Below are 17,896 nucleotides of genomic sequence, written 5' to 3'. Positions count from 1 at the left end.
TCTCCATGTCTCTGTACCATAGGTTAAGCTGGTTTTTATGAGAGATTCATATATATTGTATTTTCGTCTTTTACCAATTTCTGAGCTCCAAAGAACTCCGTTAAGGCATCCAATTGTTCTACGGGCCTGGGTTATTCGTTTTCTAATTTCCCTATTGTCTGTTCCTGTGGTGTCGAAATCAATTCCTACGTAGGTATATTCAGTGCAGAATGCAATTTCGGTTGTGTCCATCTGAATGTTGGATAGTTCTGCGCCTATTGGGAGATATTTTGTTTTTTGTGTATTGAGTTCTAAACCCCACTTCTTGTATTCTTCCTGTAGTTTTCTGGCCATATATGTCAGGTCTTCTTTATCGTTGGCTATAAGGACTTGATCGTCTGCAAACTGTAGGGTATATAGGTGTAAGATATTCATGTTTAAGAATAAGAAGAATTGCGTTTTGTTATTTTTGTATTTCTGTGTTTAGTTTAAAATAGGTACTGTCATTTGTCAAGTTACTATGTAATTGGGGACATAACCTCTATAATGTAATTAATTAGAGAGTTTGTAAAAGGCACATGTTTTGTAAAACGTTCTTTTGAAATATATGTTTATTTGAGCCATCTACATTTATTATTACCAGTTATTACTACATAACAATTATTTGGCGACGAGGAAAATAATTGAACAGATATTTTGAAGAAAAAACATTTTAATAGTTCAAAATGTCTAGGAATGAAGATGGTGCCAGGGGTTACCAACCAATTATTAACGTAGTAAATACAGGCGGTGCATCTTCATTAGCCATTTATAAACAGGGTGACGATTTTGAAGTTTTTGAGGAACGTTTAGAACAATATTTTGGTGCGAATTTGATTGAGGAATCTAGAAGGGTTGCTGTTTTAATCACATTACTAAGTGAGGAAGTTTATAAAGTTTTAAGAGACCTATGCAACCCAGAGAAGCCCAAGGAAAAAGATTTTGAAACTCTAATGAAACTTTTAAGTACTCATTTTAAGCCTAGATTGTCAGTGTATCGAAGGAGGATAATTTTTGACCTGTTAAGGCAAGGACAAGAGTCAGTTAACGATTGGTATCTGAAAATTAAAAACCAGGCAGCACAATGTGATTTTGGTGACAAATTGTTATACCGGGTCCAAGATAAGTTTGTGGTAGGCATGAGGCCAGGGCCAATACTAGATAGGCTTTGTGAAGAAAGTCCTTCAAAAAGTTTGCAAGATTTTTTGGAAATTGCTTTGAATAAGGAAGCAGCATTAAGGGAACAAGGTAACAAAGTGGAGGTTAATAGATTTCAACAAATAAAAAAAGTGGAATCCCGAGTGGAAAGGAAAGAAAATAGTGGAGAATCAGAAGAGAAGGCAGAGGTAAAGTGTAATTACTGTAATAAAACAAATCACACCTTTAGTAAGTGTAAATATAAACAATTCACTTGCAAAAAGTGTGGTAAAAGAGGTCACATAATGGCAGCCTGCAAAGGTAAAGTGGAGAAACATTATTTATTAGAGAATGTGGAAGACTCTTTAGAGTTGTTTAGTTTAGATTTGGAAGAAATAAATTCTATAAGGCCAATATGTGTACCTGCTTTACTGGAGACTGTGTCAACTCAAATGGAACTTGACACTGGTGCAGGAGTTTCTTGCTTGCCATATTCATTTTATAAAGAGAAACTAGGTCATGTTCCATTGGAGAATACTTCTCTTAGATTAAAAACTTATTCAGGAGAAATAGTTATACCTGAAGGCAAGATTTCAGTTAATGTATCAATAAACAATTGTTCAAAAATGTGTGAATTGATTATAATTAAAAAAGCTACGAAAATTTTATTAGGCCGGGATATCATTAATAAATTTAATTTGTCTTTGAAAGATTCTGAAGTTATTATAAATGATATAATGATTTGCCCTGATAAGTTATCTGATTTGTTGTCAAAATTTTCAAATGTTTTTAAAAAAGAGTTGGGTTCCTATAAAGATGAAAAAGTCAGTTTAGAAATGAATGAAAAGATTAAGCCCATTTTCCACAAACCTCACCCAGTTCCGTTTGCTTTTCGTGAGAAGGTGAAAAATTAGAAGCTGAAAAGGTTATAGAGAAAATTTCAAATTCGAATTGGGGAACACCACTAGTGCCCGTTATGAAAGCAAATGGCAATATTCGTATTTGTGGCAATTATAAAATAACAGTGAACAAGTATTTGAAAGATTTTAATCATCCCTTACCCAGAATAGATCATATCTTTGTTGCTTTACAGGGTGGTCAAAAATTTACTAAATTGGATTTTTTAAATGCTTATAACCAGTTAGTTTTAGATGATAATACCAGTCGTTTGTTATCGTATGGGATATGGGATATAATACCATATGGGAGTACCCCATATGGTATTTATAAGGTAGATCGTTTGCCTTATGGTACAAAACCTGCTTGTTCAATATTTCAAGCTATTGTAGAAAAAGTTTTACAAGGTTGTGCAGGTACCGTAAATTTTTTAGATGATGTGGTAGTCACAGGTAAGAATTTTGATGAACATTTAAAAAATCTGGAGGAAGTCTTATGTAGATTAGACAAGGCTGGATTTAGGTTAAATTCAGGAAGATGTGAGTTTTTTAAAGATAGTATTTCTTACTTGGGTCATAAAATTACAAGCCAAGGATTAGAAAAAGATAAAGGAAAAGTAAGTGCTATAATTAATGCACCTAGACCCAAGAATTTAACAGAAGTTCGTGCTTTTGCGGGGATGATAAACTATTATTCACGTTTTATTCAAAATTTGCAAGGAATTTTGAAGCCTCTATACAATTTAATTAGTAAAGGTACAGAATTTAAGTGGACAAAAGAATGTGAAATGGCAAAAAAAGAATTAGTTTCAGACAAATTGTTAGTTCACTATGATCCACAGAAACCTATTCGTTTAGCTTGTGATGCTAGTGATTATGGTATTGGAGTGGTTCTAATGCATGTAATGGCTGATGGTTCAGAGAGGCCAATTTATTATATTTCTCGTGTGTTGACTAAGGCTGAGCAAGGTTACTCAATGATAATGAAAGAAGCATTAGCTGTATATTGGTCTGTTTCTAAACTCTACCAATATTTAGCTGGTCAGAAATTTGAAATTTCAAGTGACCATAAGCCTCTGCAAGCTATCTTTGGAGAGCATAAAAGCTTACCAAAAATGGCTGCTGGGCGTATTCAACGTTGGTCATTGTTTTTAGCTGGTTTTAATTATACTTTTCGCTTTATTAAAGGTGTCGATAACTCTAAAGCTGATGCTCTATCAAGGTTACCTTTACCTGTAGGTGAAGATGAAATTGAAACAGATTTAAATTTTGAATATATCAATTTAGTGGAAAACTTACTACCAGTTGATTCAAATTTATTACGTTCTGAAACACGAAAAGATGTAGTTTTAGGTAGTGTGTATAATTTAATTAGATATGGGTTTCCTGAGCATACTGAAAATTTAATTTTTAAGCCTTTCTTAGTTAGAAAGAATGAACTCTCAATAGAAAAGGGTATTATTATGTGGGGTTATCGAGCCATTATTCCCACTAGCCTTAGACAACAATTGCTTGAGGAACTTCATAGTAATCATGAAGGGATAATTAAAATGAAATCAAATGCGCGTTCATACTTCTGGTGGCCTAATCTAGATTCTGATATAGAACAAATAGTAAATGGTTGTAAGGTCTGTGAACATCTAAAACCAGAGCCCACCAAAGCTAAATTAATTAAAACTCAATTATCGACTTATTTTTATGAAAGAATTCATGCTGATTTTATGGGACCTATTAAGGGGAAAATGATACTCATAATTATTGATACTTTTTCAAAGTGGCCTGAAGCTTTCATAATGAGTTCTACTGATACAGAAGCTACTATAGATCGTTTTAGAGAATGTTTTTCCCGATTTGGGTTGCCGCGAATTGTTGAAACGGACAATGGAAGTCAGTTTACTTCTGAAAATTTTTGTAATTTTTTAACTAATAATGGTGTAAAATTTTTGACTTCACCACCTTTTCACCCAGCATCAAATGGATTTGCGGAAAATGCGGTAAAGTCTGTTAAATCTGGTTTAAGGAAAGCACTTTTAGATGAAAAAAACAAAAATGTTTCATTAAATACATTATTGTGTCGATATCTTTTCTCTTACAGAAATTCAGTTCATGCTACAACAGGGTTGTCTCCCTCAAATGTTATTTTTAAGTCAAAGATAAGAACACGTTTAGATTTATTAGCACCAAAAGGTGTGCAAGTTAATGAAAAAGCAAATAAGCAAGAACAGAATTATAAAGGGAAAAGAGATGTACATTTTGAAGTAGGGGAGAGAGTCTGGTGTAGAGATTATAGGAACCCAAATAAAAAAGGTTGGGTGGAATGTGAGATTGATGAGATTTTAGGTGATAGAATTTATTTTTGTAAGTTAATAGATCAAAACATTGTTTGGAAAAGACATTTGAACCAGATATTAAAGAATGTATCTAATCCCTTAGATGTAATTGTGCCAAATGAGAATGTGTCTCAACCTTTAGATGTAGTTGTGCAAAATCCGGATATTATACAAAATGAATCAGAGCAAGAACTACCGATAACTCCTGAGACAGAGCTAGAGGCGATTCCAGAAATAAGTTCGAATGATTTAAATTTTGATAAAAATACTTCAGAGGTTGAAAATGAAATTTTGTTAAAAACTGTATCTGGTGCAAAAGATAATCTTAAGTTAGTTAGTAGTAGACCTAAGAGGGAAATTAAACCACCACAACGATTGAATTTGTAAAGGGAGGTATTTGTAAGATATTCATGTTTAAGAATAAGAAGAATTGCGTTTTGTTATTTTTGTATTTCTGTGTTTAGTTTAAAATAGGTACTGTCATTTGTCAAGTTACTATGTAATTGGGAACATAACCTCTATAGTGTAATTAATTAGAGGGTTTGTAAAAGGCACATGTTTTGTAAAACATTCTTTTGAAATATATGTTTATTTGAGCCATCTACATTTATTATTACCAGTTATTACTACATAACAATAGGCAAGTTTCTCCCAGGTCAATGCCCATTCCTCTGCACTTTCTTTTTCCACTGATACAGTGCTTTCGCCACGTAGATTTTAAACAATGTGGGGGATATGCAACACCCCTGCCGGAGTCCCTTGTTTACAGGAAATTTTTTTGAAAGTCTATTTCCAATTTTTATTCCCGACGTTGATCCTTCATAAAGCTGTTTAAGGGCGTTAATTACTGTGTGGTTAATGTTTGTTTCCTGCAAAACTTTCCATAGCTTTTTAGCGGGTACAGTATCATAGGCCTTCTGAAGGTCTATAAACATAAGGTGGGTTTCTTGATTGGTACTTGATCTTTTTTCTATTATTTGTTTCAAAACAAACACATTATCGGTGCAGCTCCTTCCCGCTCTAAAGCCAGATTGTTCCTCTTCTTGTTCCTTATATTCTTGTTCGATAATGTCTTGAAGTATCCTTCCATATAGGCGACTTAAGGTACTGGTTACTGATATACCTCGATAGTTTGAGCAGTCCAGTTTACTTCCCTTCTTATGTATAGATGATATGAAGGATACTTTCCACTCATGCGGGACTGGTGCACCGTTTAGATATTGGTTTATACACCAGGTTAATCGTTCAAACAGTTTGTTAGTACCGCATTTGATTAGTTCTGCTGAAATTCCCTCCGGACCTGCAGCTCGACCATTTTTTAGTAGTTGTATCGTTTTTATGACAGTCCTCTCATCGATGTTTATCGTTTCTCCCTGTATGTGTATTTCAGTTGGAGACATTTCTCTATATTCCTCTCTGTTTTCTGTTAATAGATTTTCGTAATGTCGGATCCAGTTCTCTGTTGTTATTAATTGTATGTTTGTTTCTCTTTTTTCATTTGATTTAACTTTTGTCAGGAATTTCCACGTCTCTGAGCATTTTCTACCTCCCATATATGTGTCTATCTCTTTGCATTTTTTGTCCCACATTTCTCGTTTAGCTGTGTTTACTAGTTGTCGTGTTCTTTTTTTAATATCTTTGTAATTTGAATTTGTACTTTGTAGTAATCTAATATAATCGGTGGAAATAAAACTTAAATATGAAAGCAGTTTATTTTATTATATAGCCAGACTGATGATTAAAGAAAACAAAAGGTTATGGGCGCAGTTCACGGATGAAAAATAATAATAAGGTATCAAAAAGCGAATATAGGTTATATACACATGTACACGATGGAACAAAGAAAAATGTATAATATTGAGGCCCTAACAGGTGAGAATTATTTATCATGGAAGTTTCGGATGGAAATAATATTGACAGAAAATGAAGTATTAGAGTGTGTAAAAGGCGAAACAATCACAACAGGTTTAAGCTAGAACGAGATGAAAAAATTCCAAAAAATGAACAATAAAGCCAAATCAATAATTGTTCAATGTGTTTCCCATGTACAATTAGAGATATTGCGGGACAAAGAACATGCGTACCATATGTGGAAAAGTTTAGAAGAAAAATATGAGAAAAAGGGTCTACCAGGACAACTGTTCCTAAAAAGAAAGTTGCTGTCCATGAAATTGAAAGAAGGTGAGTCATTGGAACGATTTATTGGTGAATTTGAGGAAATTCTTAGACAGTTAAGAGCCACTGGGGTAAAAATTGAAGATCAAGATATAATATGTAATTTGCTGTTAACTTTGCCAAAATCCTATGAAACAGTGGTAACAGTTATCGAAAATTTAGCGTCTGGTGTACTATCATATGAAGAGGTAAAGAAAAGGTTATTGAGTGAAGAAGAAAAGAGGTGCCTGGGTGCAAGAGCAAGTCGAGTAGTTGGTGCTGAACAAGTTGCTTTCAATGTTGACACATCTTGTTATAGGTGTGGAAAAAGAGGCCATTATAAAAGAGAATGTCGAGCAAGACTATCCACAAGTTATCAAAGAGGTTTTCAGGATGATTTTAGAGGAAATGGGTCAAATAGAGGTAACAATTACAGATCAAATTTTCGGAGTCAAAGAGGTTTTCAGGATGATTTTAGAGGAAATGGATCAAATAGAGGTAACAGTTATAGAGGTACGAGACACTTACAACACAACAGAGGAATGCATAGAAGCAACTTCACCCAACAGCAGGATAGGTCACATGAGATTGATGATATAACTGATGAAGTGTCTAAGGTATGTTTTATAACTGAAATAGGTAAAAATGTAGTTAATAGTGAAACAGTGAATAACTTAGAATTTGTGATTGATTCAGGATGTACTGATCACTTACTAAATGATAAAAGTATATTTACAGATTTGGTAATTTTGGATAAACCTATAGATATAGCATTAGCAAAAAATGGTAACTATTTACCTGCAGTTGGTATTGGAAATATTAATGTTTTTAGCAATGTATGTGGTCGACAAGTAGAATGTAAAATTGAAAATGCTTTTTATGTACCACAGTTACGAAAAAATTTACTTTCTGTAAAACGATTGGAAATGTCTCAGATTACTGTAATTTTTGAAAATGGTGTAAAATTAATTAAGAACGGTTGTTTAATAGGATTAGGTAAAAGAGATGGTTTATACAAAATAAATTTTTAAGTAGTTCAACAAAAATGTTACTCTGTCCAAAATGACCAAAATAAAGAATTTATTAGATGGCATGAAAGGTTTTCACATTTAAATTTTAAATCACTAGAAAAATTAATTAAAAAGAATTTAGTTGATGGAATAAACAAAGACATACATATTGGCGGAGTGAATTTTTGTGAACCATGTATACAGGGAAAGTTTTCAAGGTTACCTTTTTCAACCAGGACAAAAAGTAATAGAATTTTAGAAATAATACATTCTGACGTGTGCGGGCCAATCAGTCCACAAACAATTGATGGTTGTAAGTATTTTGTCACTTTTATAGATGGTTTTTCAAATTTTACTATGCTTTTTTTAATTAAAAATAAAAGTGAGGTTTTCAGTAAATTTAAGGAGTATTTGAGGTTTGTAGAAGCAAAATTTAATTCAAAGGTTTCTAAATTAAGATGTGATAATGGGGGTGAATATGTTTCAAATGAATATAGAGAGTTTTGTAGAGAAAATGGCATTCTATTAGATTATACAGTACCATACACACCTCAACAAAATGGTAAGGCAGAGAGGATGAACCGTACTTTGGTGGAAAGAGCTAGATGCATTATGAATGCTTCAATGGTTCCTAAGTCTTTTTGGGGAGAAGCTATAAGGGCATCATGTTATGTGATAAATAGGTCACCTTTGGAAAGCCTGGATGGAGATGTTACACCAGCTGAAATATGGAACAACAAAAAACCAGATGTTAGAAATTTAAAAGTTTTTGGAAGTACTTGTTATGCTCACATTTCCGACGAATTGAGGAGTAAGTTTTGATGATAAGGCAGGAAAATGTGTAATGTTGGGCTATGCACCTACAGGTTATAGGTTGTGGAATACAACTAAAAACAAAATAATTATTGCCAGGGATGTAAGGTTTAATGAAAATGAATTTTATTTTAAAGGGTTGGCAACACTAGATGAAGGCAGAGAAGTTAGGAGCAAACGTGATGAAGGTATGGATAGGGTAGACAACATTGCAAAACAGGAAATAAACCGCAGAAATGAAATAGATCAAGTTAGTATTAATGAAGAAGTAAGAAATGAAGAACAGAGCACAAGTCGAGCAGAAGGTAGAGGAAATAGAAATATAAAGCCACCAAAATGGTTAGAAGATTATGAGACTTATATGGCTCTATGTGCCATGAATTTGGTTGAATATGTGCCACAGTCATTTGAAGAAGTAAAAGAAAGGGTTGATAAATATTGCTGGGTTAAGGCAATGGAAAGGGAGATTGATTCGATAAATAAAAATGGTACCTGGGACATAGTCGATAAAAAACCCGTTGGAAGGAATATTTTGGATACGAAATGGGTATATACTTTTAAACCTTTTGTTGGAACAAAATTTTGTTTTAAAATGTTGGAACATAGAAATTAACACTTATTTACTTGAAATTGGATTTATAAGGTCCGAGAATGATTTTTGTTTATATATTACAAGTAATGATAATTTTGCAACATATCTTTTAATTTATGTAGATGATATAATAATTTGTGGTCCTGATAATGATTTTATAAACTATATTGTAAAGCAGTTAATGGAAAAGTTTGAATTGAAGGATAAGGGTAAACTTGAATATTTTCTTGGTTTAGAAATAAACTATGATAGAGATAAAGGTATTTTACATATTAGTCACACAAGATATATTAAACAGATCTTAAGAAAGTTTGGTATGGATTCTTGCAATCCTAGTTCTATACCAATAGATCCAAAATTGAATTTGACATGCAGTGATAATAATAATTCAAATAAACCTGTGAGACAATTAATAGGTTGCTTAATGTATCTTATGTTAGGTAGTCGACCTGACATATGTTTCGCTCTTAATTATTTCTCTAGATACCAAGACAAGGCATCAGATGAAATATGGATTCATTTAAAAAGGGTATTGAGATATTTAAAGGGATTTGAAAATGTGGGTTTGGAATATTGTAGGGAAAATGAACAGCCAATAGTAAGTTTTGTAGATTCTGATTGGGGAAGTGACCGAATTGATCGAAAATCAGTTACTGGTTATGTAATAAAGTTATTTGGAAATGTAATATCATGGGTAACAAGAAAACAAAACTGTATAACGTTATCAACAACGGAAGCTGAACTAGTAGCTTTATGTGCTTGTGTTACAGAAAATTTATTTATGAGAACATTATTAATTGATTTAAATATTGAAGTAAAACAAATAACAATTTTTGAAGATAACCAAGGGTGTTTAGCACTTGTGAAAAATCGGGGAAATAACAAGAGAGTGAAGCATATGGATTTAAAGTATCGATTTGTTACTGAGTGTGTAGAGAAGGGAATTTTAGATTTAAGGTATGTTAGTTCTAAAGAGCAACAAGCTGATGGGCTTACAATAGGCCTACCTGTAATGAGTTTCTCTACATTTAAGAATTTTCTATGCTTGAAAGGTTTTTAACGAGGGAGGGTATTGTGAATCGCTAAAAACCTCCTTTCTGTCCTCTTTCTAATAAGAAGAAGAGAACTGACAGATGATAGATAGGATTTAATGTTAAGAGATGGGAATTTGAATTTGTACTTTGTAGTAATTTAATATAATCGGTGGAAATAAAACTTAAATATGAAAGCAGTTTATTTTATTATATAGCCAGACTGATGATTAAAGAAAACAAAAATCATTAAATCGTACTTATTGGTTTCGTCTTCTGGGATGGCGAATGTGGACATAATTTTGGCAGACTCAGTTCCAATTAAATTTCTTAAAATTGACTGTTTTATTTTATCTGCTGACTGGTCTTGTCCTGTTGCTAGTAAGTAATGTTATAATTTAAGTTAGGTGAAGTCCTCCTTCTAGTTTGAAGACATCAAGAGACAAGGAAATATGTACTTTAGGAAATATGCACCAATAAACGTCTGGCCATCAACAATTATACTTTATTCCTTCTTACATACAGAACAATACAAAACTTGACTGACAGTAGTTTATTACCTATTTATGACATTACTCATTGCACTGTCAACAATGTCACTTCATATAGAACAACATCCACTTTTTATGTTGGATATTCTAAAGTCCGTGTCAGACGGTCAAATATTTGATCAAACTAGTTTGACCAAACCAAAAAATTGACAGCATATGACGTCACATCCTGAGTTTGATCAAATCCTCTAAAAATAGAGGATCTTCTATTTTCAAGGTCAGTTTGATCAAACTTTAATTTTGCTTGGTCGAAAAATATCTAAAGTCAAATGACAATCAGCAGTTAGACATAACGTATTTAAATTAATTTTCTTTTGGTTGACAGTGTGTGGTTTATTTGTCTTCCTATTGGCGATGTCAAACGAAAGAGGCGGCACGGTGCGGTAAAAATTTGAACTAGTGCACGTAGGATAACAAAACATTTTGTATTTATTTATACACACATAACATAGTTATAAACATTTTAAATATTATTAAATAAAGTACAATAAGGTAACAAAATGTTAAAAAGTAAATGTAAACAGTATTTTTATGCACCACAATGCAGTAATTATCGATCGGAAGGAATAAGTATGCACTTTTTTCCTCGTGACAAAAATCTACAAGATCGTATGTTCATTCTTTTATTTTATTTTGAAGTGTTACAATTTTAGTTTCTTAATTTGTTGTAATTAATGTAACTAGTCTTAAATGTATTAACATTTGTTTTACCAATGTTCATATTAAAGTTAAGTTCTCCTATTGTATAGAAGTGATCAGTAGTAAAATGTAAATATAATATTGTATAATTTAGTTACTATTAGGACATTTACAATATGTAAATATATTAAATGTGATAATAGTAACTAAAGACAAACTGCTAAGTAAGACTTTAGATTAGAAAAAGTTAGTTTAGGTTAGAAATAAATTACTTATTATTCGATCAGTAAACAAATCGTAATATTGCTTGTTTTTTATGCTAATCAAACAAAAAAATTGTACCATTTTGGAATAATAATGATATAAAAACAACCAAGTGTTTTATTTATATGTATTTAGGAAATAATATATCATATATTTGCCACACAACAAAACGTGGCCAGCCTTTAACAAGGCCTCGCCTTCTTTTAAAGGTCTTTTTGTGTCTCCTATATATTTCAAAATATCGAGCAGACTAACTTCAATTTCTTTATTTGCCATTGCGTTAACAAAAATAAATAAATGGAAAATAATAAATACGGATAATTTTTACACACAACAATTATTCACCTACAAAGATTATGGAAGCTCTGTTTTGTTTTCCTACGTGCGTGATCAGCTGATCATCTGTCAAAGCGCCCCCTATAGTTCGTTGACATCGCCAATTTTGTTATGAAATATAAATAAAAATTTAAAATATCTTGAAGCCAGGAACAAGTTTCTACATAATTGATTTATACCGAGAAAGAAGCTGTTTATATAATGTCAAACATCCATATTATTATAAAAATCCTTTTACCCTATTTATTTTCTTTGTGTATAAGAAAAATTAGAATCGTAAATTAAACCCAAGTAACTAATAAAATAAGCAAAAAAGACAATTAATTTCCTTGACATAGTACGTCAATTTGATCAAATTTGAATGATCGTGTGACAGATAGATTTTTAAAATTTGAACAAACTGTAATTATGACGTCATTACGTCAGTTTGCTCAAACTAATTTGATCCAATATTTGACCGTCTGACACGGACTTAACACTCTCCCTCAACATGAAAAGTAGATAAGCTAAATAATAGACCTTAACAAAATAAACATTTTAAATTCAAATTCTGACAGATTAACTGCAATTTCTTTGAATTTAACGACTTGGTCAACATATCAGCCACCATTTCATTCGTCGACATATATTTTAATTGAATATCATTGTTAGCTACTTTTTCACGAATAAAATGATACTTTACATGAATATGTTTCGTTCTCTTATGGTATATTTAATTTTCCGATAACTTTATGGCACTTTGATTATCATTAAATATAACCATCGGAAAACCTTCAAACAAATTTTACAATTCACATTGTTTTCAAATATTTCTTTACATAAATATGTTAAGTATAACGATTCTTTTGCTGCCTCAGTTATGCCAATATATTCAGCTTCAGTTGAACTTAAGGCCAAAGTTCTTTGCTTTTGACATTCCCATGAGATAGGACCACCAGCCAACGAAAAAATAAATCCATAAAATGACTTTCTATCTGAACTGTTATTGGCCCAATCTGAGTCAACAAAGCCACTTAAACTAACATTTGACTTTCTGTAATTAATTCCTACAGTTCTTGTACCTTTTAGGTATCTCAAAACACGTTTGGCTGCTAACCAATGTTCTTTCGTATGAGTCTTATTAAACTGGCTAAGATAAGTGACAGAGAAAGCTATGTCAGGCCTTGAACAAACCGCTAAATACATCATCGAACCAATCAATTCTTGATAAGGACATTCATACAAAATTCCTTCATTAGAAAGTTTAACATTCGGTTCTAAAGGAGTATTTACAATGCTACAATTCGTCATTTCAAATCGTTCAAGTATTTTATCAATATACTGTTCTTGACTTAATTTCAATTCAAACTCTGACTTACTTCTCTCTATCTTCATACCCAAACAATGTGTAATTGGACCCAAATCCTTAATATGAAAGTTTTTATCTAATTCGTTTTTCAAAACTTTAACCTCATCATGATTATTGTAAAAAACAAAAAAATCATCTACATAGAGTGCTACAATAAGGATTGAATTCTCATTATTTTTAACAAAAATACATGGTTCAATTTCACATTGTTTAAAATTCAACGTTAACAAAATTTGGTATGCCTTTTTATACCACACTCTCGATGACTGTTTGAGACCATATATAGCTTTCCTGAGCAGACAGACTTTATTTTCCAAGTCTGGTTCATCAAAACCTTCAGGTTGAGCCATATATATGGTTTCATCAATCTCACCATTCAGGAATGCAGTCTCCACATCTAAATGAACTGTATCTAGATTTAATTCAACAGCCATCGCTAACAAAAGCCTAAAATTACTAAAACGAATGACTGGAGAATACGTTTCTGAATAGTCAACCCCATATTTCTGTGTAAAACCCTTTGCCACCAATCTTGCCCTGTACCTTACTATTTCACCCTTTTCATTTTTTTTTATTTTAAACACCCATTTATTCTGAACAATATTTGTATTTGCAGGTTTATCAACCAATTCCCAAGTATTATTCATTCTGAGAGCTGTCAATTCATTCTGAATGGCTAATTTCCATTCATGGCTGTGACTACTTGACAGTGCCTCAGAAAGACTTGTGGGCTCAAATTCATTTGACATAGTAAACATGGCAAGATCAGGTACATTTTCCAGATCTTTATCTAACAAAAAATCATTATACAATTTTGGTTTATTTCTAACACGTAGAGGGTAACGCTTAGATTCTTGAACACTATCACTATTTCTTTCTTCTCTATTCACTTCTTGATTTTCACTCGCACTTTCTTCTACACTTTTTATATTCTCAGATTCCACAATTTCACCGATACCACTTTTTACTTCTTCGGAGTTTTCATTCACACTAAAACATTCCGACTGATGTTGGTTCACTGATTTGGCTTCATTAATTCGCAAAATTGCATATAACCTCAGGTTTAAATCGTACGTCGTGGCTCGATACGATTCTTCTTTCAGATGGAATCCATATCCTAAAACCATCCCTGTCATTCACATAACCAACTAAATAATCATGTATCGCCTTGTCATCAAATTTACTGCGAAGATTCTTGTTAACGTGAACATAACATTCAGTGCCAAATATTCTTAAATGTTTCAAGCTTCCAATTGGTTTTCCATACCACAATTCATAGGGACTTTTACTTTCAATTGATGACTTTCCTGTACGATTCAGAATGTACACTGCAGTATTGCATGCTTCTGCCCACAATTGTTTGGACAACTTACATGTGTTTATCATGGAACGTGCGCACTCTACAATGGTGCGGTTTTCCCTTTCAGCAACACCATTCTGCTGAGGTGTATAGGGTGGAGTGATAGAATGCTCTATACCTCTCTTCGCAAGAAGTTCAGATACCTTCTTATTGTCAAACTCTCTCCCTCCATCGCATCTCAGTTGCTTTACTACATGACCATTTGTACTAGCTTCATTTAAAAATTGTTCTAAGAAAGTACATACCTCACTTTTATGTTTCATAAAGAAAACTTTCCGAAACTTACTAAAGTCATCTTTAAAACATACGTAATAACGTGCTTTTCCCAGTGATTCTATAGACATGGGCCCATTCACATCTGCATGGATCTGCTCACCAATGACTTGTGGTCGATTGATCCTAGATTTTAATGGCAATCTATGCATTTTTCCAATTGCACATCCATCGCAAAAGCTTTCTTTGCACCCATCAATGTCTATATTCATTTTCTTCAATACCTTCTTTACGTGTTGCTTATGCTGATGACCAAATCTTTCATGGTACACTTGCAACATATCTGTTGACTCTGCTAAGTTTACTTGAACGGGATTTGTCGGTTTCATAACACGTATGTCAAGTGCATACAGGCCATTTTTGAAGTACCCAGTCATTACAGATTCACAAGTGTTTTTATCATATATATTTACACCTTTTTCATCAAGTACTGTAATAAAACCCCTTTGTGCAGCAGCTTTCACAGAAAACAAATAAGCACTTGCTTCAGGAACATAAAAAACATTCTTCAAGTCAGCAACTTTCCATTTATTATTCAGATGCGTTTGAATTTTCACTGTTCCTTGTCCATGGGCTAACATACATACATCCTTCTTACCCAGTAATATACTTTCTGGTTCAGCAAATTCTGTATAAGATGAGAAATATTGCTTATCTGTAGTGATATGATTTGTTGCTCCACTGTCAGAATACCATTTTCCAGCTTCAATACAATTGTTAGATGAGGCACTTAAAACAACAGACAAAAAAGCAGTATCATTACTTTTCTTCTTACCTAAATTCTCAGCTGATTTTTTCAACGGACACTCTTTCGCCCAATGGCCTAGATTCTTGCATTTGTGACATGCAAATTTTTCTTTTGCACGATGTACATTTTTCTTTGACTTCATATTTTGGTTCTGATTCTATTTTTCTGTCGTGCTATTGCGTGCAACGAACGCAAAAGATTCTACAGTACTTTGGTCACGTAATTCAATGGTACACAATTTCTCAATCAGTAAATTCAAAGTTTGATTCTTTGATGGTATCGTGTCCCACAAATCTTTGAAATTATCAAAGTCCTTACCCAAAGTTGATAAGATCCGACCATTTAACATTCTTTCGGATAAAACATTTTCATCATGCTTCTGCAGTTCATCATTTAAATCTACAAACAGTTTCTGCAACTTCGCAACATGTCTACTAATATCCTCTTTTTCATCACGTTGGACTCTAAAAAAGGCTTCAATTAACATGTTTAACCGTTGCGTACTGCTACGTTCAAATCTCGCACGCAATTTGTCCCATATTTCACTAGCGTGAGTACACGTCAACACGAGCTCGGCAACAGTTTTTCTTAGCGTACCTGCTAACAAACTTGCCGCTTTCGCATCGTCTTTTAACCATTGCTGATGCTTCTGTATTTCCGCTGAAGTTGAATCTTCACTAACCTCAGGACACTTACACATACCGTTTACAATGTCTTCAAGTGCATACGAACGTAATAATATCGAAACGTGCCATTTCCACTTTGCCCAGTCTTCAGGACCCTCGAGTTTGTCAACTTGAATTTTATAATCGTTACTGCTGGTCGCCATATTTTATTCACCGACAATAACAACAAACAAAACTGAATGAAGTACGAACCTAACCTGTTCACAGTTCACACGTGGACTGGGCCCAAAACCTGTTATAATTTAAGTTAGGTGAAGTCCTCCTTCTAGTTTGAAGACATCAAGAGACAAGGAAATATGTACTTTAGGAAATATGCACCAATAAACGTCTGGCCATCAACAATTATACTTTATTCCTTCTTACATACAGAACAATACAAAACTTGACTGACATTAGTTTATTACCTATTTATGACATTACTCATTGCACTGTCAACAATGTCACTTCATATAGAACAACATCCACTTTTTATGTTGGATATTCTAACAAGTAATCGAAACAGGTCTTCCAAAACTTCCATTCACTTGCCGCATTTTGTCCCTGTAGGTCAAAATCTGGTGGAAGCTTTACACTTATTCCCATTGCCATTTTAGGTTATGTTACCTTGTGCCTCACTATGTTCTTAAAGTTTTTTTTTCTTTTATGGTAAAATTTAGTTTTTCGACTGTACCCAGCTAACTGTTTGACTGTGCCATATTTTATATTTTATGGGTTTATAAGTTAAACACTATTGTACTAATTAAACTTATATTTTTTTACAATCTTATCAATATCAAAAACATGTCAATCTGTCATGTAGGTTGATTGTTGACTGCCTGAAGTAAGCCATGTCATGTGTATGTAACGTAGCCCCCTGCTACACTGTTACACAGCTATATATTATATTAAACAAGGACCAATACAGCCAACAATGATACAAATTTTCCACAAAATTCACAACTACCTCCCAAGGAAATAATTTTGCTAAATTTATATTTAATCCTCATACAAACACCAGTAGGCCGAATAAAAGGCAGAAACCAAATAATTCAGACCTAACTGATATAGCTAGAAAAGAAACAGTATCTGCAGTTTCCATTCCAAAACATCTTGAGAGAATAGTTAAAAGTCAATTTTACCAAAAAAACTTAAACATTGCAGATTCAAGGTCAGAAGAGTTAAGTTCTTCTGTAATAAATGTCATTTTAGATTCGGTTCTTACAATTGTTAATTCAATCAAACAAAATAATAATTTTAATATTTCAAAAGCTGATGTATTTCAGATAATTAGTAACCATTTTAACAAAAATCTAGCATCAAATTCGCAGACTTAAATAAAATAAACATATTACAGTGGAACTGTCGTTCAGCAGTTGCTAATAAAGAGAATTTAGAATATTTAATTCATCAGAAGGACATCACTATAGCTCTGTTATCTGAAACCTGGTTCAAACCGGGAAAATATTATAATTTTAAAGAATTTAATTGTGTTCGAGCTGACCTCCCTGAAGGATATGGCGGTTGTGCAATCCTTTTGAAATCCAACATAATATATGAAGAAATAAATTTTCAAAATACGTATTCGTTTACATATAAGTGTATTTCAATAAAAATTTCACATTTCAAGAAACCTTTACATATAATTTCTCTATATAATGAACCTAGGAATAAAGTTTTAATTCAACAATGGATCAATTTTTTAGAAAATATGCCAAAACCATTTATAATTGG

At 32.7% G+C, this 17,896-nt stretch overlaps 2 protein-coding genes across 2 annotated transcripts; one reads left to right on the top strand and one right to left on the bottom strand.

Moving 5' to 3' along the window:
- Positions 1-704: 704 nt before the first annotated feature.
- On the top strand, positions 705-2,069 carry LOC140433289 (uncharacterized). The gene has a single exon (XM_072521322.1). It carries the CDS (start codon positions 705-707, stop codon positions 2,067-2,069), a length of 1,365 nt encoding a protein of 454 aa, XP_072377423.1.
- A 13,588-nt stretch (positions 2,070-15,657) lies between these two features.
- LOC140433254 (uncharacterized) lies at positions 15,658-16,329 on the bottom strand. The gene has a single exon (XM_072521293.1). The coding sequence runs from the start codon at positions 16,327-16,329 to the stop codon at positions 15,658-15,660; it is 672 nt and encodes a 223-aa protein (XP_072377394.1).
- Positions 16,330-17,896: the final 1,567 nt, after the last annotated feature.

This window comes from Diabrotica undecimpunctata, chromosome 1 (genome assembly GCF_040954645.1).
Source record: "Diabrotica undecimpunctata isolate CICGRU chromosome 1, icDiaUnde3, whole genome shotgun sequence".
Taxonomy (NCBI): domain Eukaryota; kingdom Metazoa; phylum Arthropoda; class Insecta; order Coleoptera; family Chrysomelidae; genus Diabrotica; species Diabrotica undecimpunctata.
This window is presented reverse-complemented; position numbering and strand designations above follow the sequence as displayed.